The sequence below is a fragment of the Puntigrus tetrazona genome, unplaced genomic scaffold (genome assembly GCF_018831695.1).
Source record: "Puntigrus tetrazona isolate hp1 unplaced genomic scaffold, ASM1883169v1 S000000234, whole genome shotgun sequence".
Lineage (NCBI taxonomy): Eukaryota > Metazoa > Chordata > Actinopteri > Cypriniformes > Cyprinidae > Puntigrus > Puntigrus tetrazona.
Window position 1 is genome coordinate 782,540 of NW_025047902.1, and position 9,541 is coordinate 792,080.

Genomic DNA, 9,541 nt, shown 5'->3' on the forward strand with positions numbered 1-9,541 from the left:
CTGCTTTGTCCAGGTGGAGTAAGATTCTGCCTTAACATCATGAATCTAGCATTTTTTTAATCTGAAGTAAAATGAACATTTCCTCTTATGCCTGATGTCCAGCAGTTTGTTTCTTCCTCTCTTGGAAAGGCGCTAAGATTGTGTAAAATATGCTGCAGACAATAGACCATAGTGTGATGTGAATTATTCATTGTCAGAAGGATCATGTAATGGATTTGACCAAAATTCTGTACCAGTCTGGATTGTGCATTGGCACCTGATCAGTAGACTTGATTACAAAAGAAGTGGGGATTTGGTGTTTAATTTCATGACATGTGCAATAAAAAGAGAGAGCAGAGGTATGAAGTTCAGAACAGTACACACACGTGTATATATATAAAAGCTAAATTGCTCAATGTAGGTGCTCATATGTATGAATTATGTGGGACCAGGCATTCGTTTCATACATAGAAGCCAGACCATTTGGGGTCCATATATATATTACATTTATTTAGAAATATTACAGCATGATAGTGCAGCATGATAAAATTTTCTTGACTTCGTAAGAATGGCAGCTTGTTTATTGAGGATGTAGGAAAACCACATAATAATTAATTACAGTAATCCAGTGTAGAGGCATGAACTAGCTTTTCGTCATCAGATGGTGGAAGAAGGCTGAGTCTCATTGCCCAAACAGTAGGAAACTACTAAGAAACAAAAATAGTAACACTTTGCAGTAACAAATACAACATTTTACCTCAATCCCTGTAACACTACATGCTATTTTCTTACTAGACTTCCGACATGGCATCTTTAATTAAATGAAAACAACATATTCACACAATTTCAGACAAGGCTTAGTCCTACACTAAAATGTAATTCTGAGCTGTTTCAGCTGAAAGAAACTTGCACCAAATGATCTAAAATATGTGCCTTTGTTTTGTCTCATGATGCACACCTATAATGTTTTTCTCTAAGGCAAGTTTATAAAAAATGACTTCAATGTCCTAATTGAACTATGGTTTAATCTTGGTTTAGCTGAAACCTGGCCATTGTGATACGATGCATTATTGATAAACGAGAGAAGCGCAGCGCCGCCTGCAGGACACACCGAGCACTGCAGGACCGGGCGGGGAAGGGAAGAACCGAGCAGATTAACGGTGGAAAAACGCAGCTTTGTCTGTTTACACTGGGGTTATCTAGCTAGATGTCTGTGACCTGCTCCATTATAGTTTATTCACAGAGACAATACTTCGTAGGCTTAAAGAATAAATCCGATGGCGACCGAATGCAACCAAGAAGCGGTTTTATACTTCATAAAGGAGAGAGGAGGTCGCGTGAAAAACGTGGATTTAATGGATTATTTTCGTTCGACAATCCCCAAGGATCCTGCATTAAAACACGTGGCAAAGGAAGCCTTTAAACGGTATGTAGACGGCGTGGCTTACGTTAAAGAGGAAAATGGTGATAAGTACGTTTGCCTTAAAAAGAAATTTAGGAAACCATCTGGTTCAAACGAGAAGATTGACAGAAAGAGTCCAGAAGAGGAGCACAAATCCCGTGGAGATCCCAGAAACCTCGTGTTCTCAGAGGCCTGTGAGAGAAAAGAAGGGATGTTACCTGGTTCAGGTTACGGAACAGGTAATAAGGGAGGTGCGCAATCAAAGGCGGATATTTCTGTCAGATTTCCAGAGGTTGTGAAAGAGTCAGGAAGAGGCAGGACAGAATCTGAGCAGCAGAACGGCGGAGGACAAACCTGCTGAGAATATGAGTATAAATCAAGCCCAGGCGGCAGAGAAAAGTCCAAAACCCGAGAAATCTGTGTGTAGTTCTCCATATTTACAGAGAAATCCAACTCACGTTGCTGAAGTGAATGACGAATCACAGGAAGAGTCCGGGAAAGAAAACAGAGCCCAACGCCCGAGAGCTCGGCAGGTCGACGACTTAACAGATGAAGAGCAGCCGGACTCCATCAGCAACACTCCTCAGGCGCGGAGGCAGTGTCTCTGGGGCAGATGCAGAGACTGTCCTCGGGCAGACAGCGACTGTGAGGCGGCCGCGGCGACGCTCGAGCCGCTGGAGCACGAGTGGATGATGTGCGCGTCTGACGGACACTGGGAGAGCCTCCAGCGGCTGCTCCTCACAGACACCAGCCTCCTTACGAGGAGAGACTTTGTGACGGGATTCACCTGCCTGCACTGGGCTGCGAAGCTCGGCAAACACGAGCTGATTGTAATGCTTTTCAACTTCGCCAAAGAGCATCGAGTCACGGTGAACGTCAATGCGCGTTCCAGCGCGGGATACACGCCTCTCCATCTCGCTGCGATGCACAGTCATCTCGAGGTCCTTAAATTATTAGTCGGAGCGTTTGACGCCGACGTGGAGGCACGGGATTACAGCGGGAGGAAAGCGTGTCAATACCTGAAGAGCGACATCGCGCAAAACATCCTGGACATCGCGGGCGCGTGCGTGGCGTCTGACGCAGACGGCGTGGATGCTGAGGACACGAGTCGCTGGAGATTATCCAGAGTTATTCAGTCCAACTTTAGACCTCTGAAAACTCATAACAGCGGCGAAGAGGACGGCGGAGGCTTCACCAAACACAGATCTCTCCGCAGGAAATCTTCCTTTACTAAAATGAAGCCCAGTATCAATAAAATCCGCATGAGGTCGCAGATAGTCCACAGCACTTCTCTCCTTGACAGATTTGATAAAGATACTGCAGAAGAGTCCCCAAACCTTTTAAGACCCAAATCAAACCTCTTTGGATGAATATCTGCAGTCTCTTTTGTTTACGGATAGCTTTTGATGATCTCTTTCTTTGCACAATATGTGTTTTAAACACAACGATTTGGTATCACACTGTTTTAAATGATTTACAGATAATAGCTGAATGCGACATACAGCATATAAAACCTTTCTTTTAAGGGAGGCTGTAATGTCTTTTGTTACAGACCACTGACTTTGGTTTAAAAGAAACACTGGTTTTGTTTTGTTAAACTAAACTGTCTGTAAATAACAAGATGTAATTTACTGTTGAGTGTCCTGAACTAGAGTTCATGTACAATTTTTGCCTGTATATCTTTAGTGTCTTCATGTCTTTGCATATGCTTAAAGGACCTATAACTTCTTGTGATATGTGAGTAAAGTGAATATTGGATGTAATATCAAATCAGATGGTTGGGATGTGTCTTGCTGTAAAGGACATATTTAGCTTAAACTTTGAAGTTCAAAGCTTGTTTGCTTTTTTTGTATTTAACATAAGTCTTTGAGTTCTTAAGATCAATGTCAGGTTGAAAAGTCTTATTACTACACCTGGACACACCAGGATATTTTTTGAGACAAACGTGAAGAGTATCCTTGTGCTGCTTTTAGCTGTGAAACAGTGTAAAAATCCAGTAAATGCAGTAAAATGATGAGTCTCCAGCCTTACATGTAACTACAGTACATCTGCAATACAGACTGAAAATGTAATTTAATTGTTTAATGCATACATCTACTGCCAGAAGAGTTTCAATATATTGTTGTAATGTACTCATTACAAGGGAATGAGGGAAGTTTATACAAGGAAGTTTAGCTTTAGCTTTAGCTTTAATTGAAAGTTGTTTAGCTTAGCTAGTTCATGGAAAGTTCCAAGATGTGCTTTTAGAATGTGATTATTAGAGCTTTAGGGCTGTAGAGATGGTCATTAATTCTAGATTTGTGTATGGCACAGATATGTTACAGGTAGCCTAATAATATGATTCAAAATTAAATGATGTCTTAAGTCTTTTGAATACAAAAAATAATTTAATAAGTTTTATGTGGTTTATTTTTACCACCACAGCCCCACATTGTTTCTTGGGCTCAGCCTCAGCACACCTACTTCCTGCTGTAATGGACTCTATGTGCTTTTGAATTGATCTTGCACTCCCTAAAAGAAATACATGGGCCTGCCGGGAACGTGACCATCTCTCAGGTCTGCCCCAGAAACTCATCCAATTGTCTATGAAACCTATGTTGTTCTGCGGGCACTATTTTCACGTTCCATACAATAGAATCTCCAATTACTAGAGCACTTTGATCAGGGTTCTCAGTGGTGCGTCACTGAGTGGGGAGAACCTAATTAGTGTATCAGAATTAGCCTCACGCATCTATTTCCTCTCCGAAGACATTCTTTGCACCTGCACATTTTGTCATGTAAATAGCGATATGTCATGGCACGAATTGTATTTATTTTTTCGTAATTCAATCATATCAATCAATCAGTTGAGCTAATAGTTCAAAATCAAAAAGCATCTAATATTTTATCTCAGCAGTTTGGTCTAGCACTACATTCAGGGCAGGTCTATCAGTCTTTTGCTCAGGTTGTGGTGGGGTTGGCTGTTTGTGCTTGTTCACTCAGATGGATCAAACAGAGGCTGTTCTGTAATTTCAGCGCTATCAGCGCTCCAGTACACTCTACTGGCACATGGTCCACCTTCATGGGAAAATCTCCCTGAATCATCAGCTCGGACCTTTTGTCTGAGGCCTCAGATACTGAAACAAATACATTTATTTGCATTTTGAATAATACTTAACTAATGGTCATTTTCAGGATTTCCTTCTGCTATTTCTGATGATGAATGACTATGTATGTATATATATATATATATATATATATATATATATATATATATATATATATATATATATATATATATATATAGCACTTCATACAACGTATATTGTTTTAAAACAGCTTCACAGTGGGAAACATGAAAGTCAAGGTTATAGTTACAATACATTCATTATGAAACACTTATAGTTTCACTGTAAAATATCTCTACAGTAGACAGGTGCGCTGTCTGTTTATGGAAGTCTGCTAATAGTTCATAACCGGTGTTGGTGGTAATGCATTACAATTAATGTGAGTTACGTAAGCACATTACTTTTTTCAAGTAACCCATAAAAGTTACACATTACATTTTAATTTAGAAGGAAATACCTGAGTTACTTTTTCAGTATTACAGTATCACATGTTACTTTACATGTTTCCTTTGTCTTGACTGACAGCACTAATGTTGCCATTTTGAGAAAAATCAGGAGTAAGTGCAGAATGTTGTGTGTGAACATTGTTACCATAGCTTTAGACTAAATATGAACATGTATTTACTCATCTTAGTGCACAAAACAAATGCAGTATTTCTCAAAATGAATGAAATATTGTAATGCATTACATTTAAATGTAACTGTAAAACGTCTGGTAATATCCTGGAATAATTCAGATCTTGAACTACTTATTTATATATATATATATATATATATATATATATATATATATATATATATATATATATATATATATATCCCACTACTTTCTAAAAATCCTAAATAATTAGTATCAAATTATATGAATGTTTCAGTTCTCCGTGTTTTTCCTAACTTGTATTATTATACACTTATTTTTGAAATAAATACAACATGCTTGTCAGGCTGAGGCTGATCTAAACTCTACTACTAGAGATATTTTTATGAAGAAGCAAGTGTGAATATTTTGTAAAGTTATATTTTTTACATCCCACACCCCAACATAAGATTTGGGTGTCAGGGCACTGTACTTATTGTGTTGATAATGTATTAAAGAAATGGTTAAAAAAACATTCAGGTCCACACTGCGTTCAAGGCAGAATAGTTTTTAGTGGCTGAATGGCTTTGATAGACACAGAAATTAACAGAAAAATCCTGTTGCTTGTTCATCAGCTTTGACTATTTGAATAACAAAAGCTACAGCACAGCTTATCAAGTATAAAAGTGGCAGCGGTTCATCATTCCTGCACAGAACTAGCCATGAACAAGGTAAGTACTGAAAAAAAATTTGCACAATACTGAAAAATCCAACACGAAGCTCTATAATTACTGATTTGTGAATTGAAACAATGGCAGCATTACTAGCCTGTCTTAATTAGTGTCTTTGATAAAATGTGAAAAACTTGACAGCATTTATTCTTCATGTAGATCATCTTCTACGAGGACAGAAACTTTCAAGGTCGCTCCTATGAGACCAGCAATGATTGTCCTGAGCTCAGCTCCTATCTGAGCCGCTGCAGCTCTTGCAGGGTTGAGAGTGGTTGCTTCATGGTGTACGATCGCTCCAATTTCATCGGGAACCAGTTTTTTGTGCAAAGGGGCGAGTACTCTGACTGCAAGCAAATGGGCTTGAGTGACTCAATAAGATCATGCCGTATAATTCCTCAGGTATGACACTCTGCTCTTGTCTGTGACAAATTGTCCTTCTCTTATTGAGATGTACTGCCACATGATTGTATGAACAATGATTCAAGAAAAGGCTGCCAATAACAGTTATGTATGTGATTAGAACTGCATTGGCCAACTTTAGAGTGCCACTCTCACTAGTCCTTATCTCCAAAACAGCACAGAGGACCCTTCAGGATGAGAATCTACGAGAGAGAGAATTTCGGTGGTATGATGTATGAGATGACGGATGACTGTGAGTCCATGAGGGATCGTTATTGTATGTCTGACATGCGGTCCTGCCACGTGATGGATGGCCACTGGCTGCTATATGAACAGCCCCACTACAGAGGCAGAATGATGTACCTGAGACCTGGAGAGTACAGGAGCTTCAGAGACATGAGCCTTGGCTTCAGATTCAGCTCCATCCGCAGAATCATGGACTCCTGCAATTAATAATGATGAATCATTACTGATTTGGATAATTATTAAATTACCTTCATAATTACTTTCTATTCATTTTAATGTTTTTGTCACATTTAAAAATGCTTCAGTGAAAATATGGATTTTTATTCTAGTTAAAATGTTATTTTTTTTACGATTCTTCATGCAAATGTCTTAGACACAATGACAGTTTATGTAAAAGTTAACATATGCTGCCCTGGTAATCAGAATAGCCCAATGCTGAAATAAGTGCTTATTGTCGTACAGTAATTTGTGGATCAAAAAGTGTCATACACAAATAATCTTCCCTATGTTTTCACACTGGTTGTGGCTAGTATGTTTTAATTCCCAAACTTCATTCAGAAACAGCTAACTAACTAGGGCCCAGTCTAACCACTTGCTGCAACCTGTTGAAAAACCAGAGCAAATCTCTTGCTGGTAGGTCATGTGACAGTAATGTCATGGTAAATGTAGTACACTCAGATTACATTTGTTTTACACATAATATATAGAACATACTTTTTTCTATTTGATAAGTCTATTTGATTAGTGGTGGCAAAGTAATTACTTATTCAAAGTAGTCCTAACCCACACAGGCTTTTTGGGAGGTGGCACAGATAGGTCTAATCATCTCTTGGTTTGCTTTAAATTGAAACTCTTGGACTCTTAACTCAAAAGACTCAAACGTTTTTTCTATATTTATTTTATATGTTATATTCACAAAATTATTAACATACTAAGCTTAAAAGACTAAAAATGTAAATAGTAATCTGTTATCTTAAAGTAATATTTTAGTTATATATATATATATATATAAGATGAATGCTATGAGTCTTAAGAATGTTTAGACCATGTTTACTAATAACTCAATTCACAAATTACAATTCACAAATTACATGTATGACGAAATTGTTCTATATATTAAAAAAAGAGCATTGTAACGTCTGGTCAAGGAAGGCAAACACATTGAATCAAACTAACAGGTGAGTATTTATTAGCAGTTTAATTAAATAGCATTCATAGATGAAAGTTGGAATCTGAATCGCTTTCCTTTGCAGGATGAGTAGACAGCAGCAGACAAGTTGATACAACCAGAGAGAAGGTTTGCAACCCAGGGGGCCGCCGGGTCTATTCCAGAAAGCAGGTTATGTGACATACCTGGGTATGTTTAAGGGTAAGTTCGTGGATAACCTCAACTTTCAGTTCCAAAAACGGAGGTAACTTTCTGGGTATGTATGTAACCATAACAACTGACTCTCCGAAGATAACCTGCTCGGGAGCAGGTTATGTTTCAGAGTAACTTCGTTTCAGAAGGTTGGTGAGCATGGCGTGCCCTTTGAGGAAGATCCTGTGGACGAGAAGCCCAACTTATACGAGGTTTTTTCGCCGGAGGCTTGGCACGAGGCGCGGGCTCTGGGCAGGGTTATAAGACCACGTATTGACGTGTTTGCATACCCCAATGAATATTTGAAAGAGCGTTATCGTTTTTTCAAAAGATTCCTTAGTTTATTTAACACGTCTTTTAAAACCGCATGTCGCAAATGTGACAAACCGCAGTTCTGCGCTTAGCACAGAAAACATTCTGTGCATAGCACTTAGGTTTTTTGCGTCTGGCCATTTTTTGTGCAGTGTGGGCGATTCGGAGCATGTGGGAAAGGCAACTGTGTGTCGAGCCGTTCGTTCAGTATGTCTGGCCCTTAAACAGTTCTTACCCACGGTACAGTTCCCTGGCCATAAACCTCTGCTTGTTATTAAAGACGAATTCCACAGAGTGGCAGGTTTGTCCTTTGTAGTAAAATCTATGACGCATATTTAATCATATTATTGATATCTATACATGTATTCATTATGCACACACACTTCATACTTCCATAACTTTCTGTTTCAGGGTTTCCAAATGTAATTGGGTGCATTGATGGCACTCACATTCCTATTAAAGCTCCATCAATAAATGAGGGAGACTATGTTAATAGGAAATCTGTTCATAGTATCAATGTGCAGGTAACAACTTAACTTTTTCTCTTCTTAAAATCATGAAAGTCTACTTTTTCACTACATAGGTAATATGTGAGGCAACCCAAATAATTACCAATGTCGAGGCAAAATGGCCAGGATCTGTGCATGATGCCAGGCATTTCAGCAGGATATGTTTTACTTTATAGAATTTTTTTTTCCTTTTTACTATATTTGTGTTGTACACTTCAATCATTACAGGACAGTACAATGGTTACTTGCTGGTGGACAGAGGATACCCTTGTCTGCCCTATTTAATGACACCCTACCCTGAACCTGAGCCTGGACCACAGACACGCTTTAACCTGGCTCACAGCCGAACACGGGCCGAGGTGGAGATGACTATAGGATCCTCAAATCTCGGTTTCAGTGTCTGCGTGGGCCCGGTTAGTCCAGAGAGGGCATGCGACATTATAGTGGCTTGTGTTGTGCTTCACAATATTGCCACTATAAGAGGAGAGAGCCACCCTCCTTGTATTAAGGAAGATGGCCCAGAGGAACATCTACAGATTTTACAGGCCAACAGAGATGGAAGACTTTTGAGAGACAGGATCTGTCAAAATTACATTTATTAGTTTTTTTGCACTGGTCTGCCAGGCACTTCATTTCTTTATTTCCTGAAAAAATAAATAAAAGTACAATTCAATAAAATGTTTTTTGTTGTTGTTGCTTTATACACACAGATATATACATATATACATGCACCCAACACTTTTATCATGCAACAGATTGTTCTGACAGAATATTCAGACAAGTTCTCACCTTAAGGCGATGCTCCAGTAATTCAACTTCAAGTGCTGCTTTTTTAACGAGGAGCCTTTTCTCTTCCATTTGAAGCTGTATAAGGTCCATCTCCACATCACTTTTCCTTATTTGTTTTTGAAGATGGACC

At 38.9% G+C, this 9,541-nt stretch overlaps 2 protein-coding genes across 2 annotated transcripts; both read left to right on the forward strand.

Annotated features, from left to right (window-relative positions):
- The first annotated feature begins 425 nt into the window (after positions 1–425).
- On the forward strand, positions 426–3,151 carry sowahcb (sosondowah ankyrin repeat domain family Cb). Its single transcript, XM_043230840.1, is given in 2 exon segments — positions 426–1,742; positions 1,744–3,151. Coding segments are annotated over 2 exon segments (1,494 nt in total). The 5' UTR covers positions 426–1,256; the 3' UTR covers positions 2,752–3,151.
- A 2,636-nt stretch (positions 3,152–5,787) lies between these two features.
- crygm4 (crystallin, gamma M4) lies at positions 5,788–6,648 on the forward strand. The gene is made up of 3 exons (XM_043230893.1): positions 5,788–5,796; positions 5,956–6,195; positions 6,373–6,648. Exons 1-3 carry the CDS (start codon positions 5,788–5,790, stop codon positions 6,646–6,648), a joined length of 525 nt encoding a protein of 174 aa, XP_043086828.1.
- Positions 6,649–9,541: the final 2,893 nt, after the last annotated feature.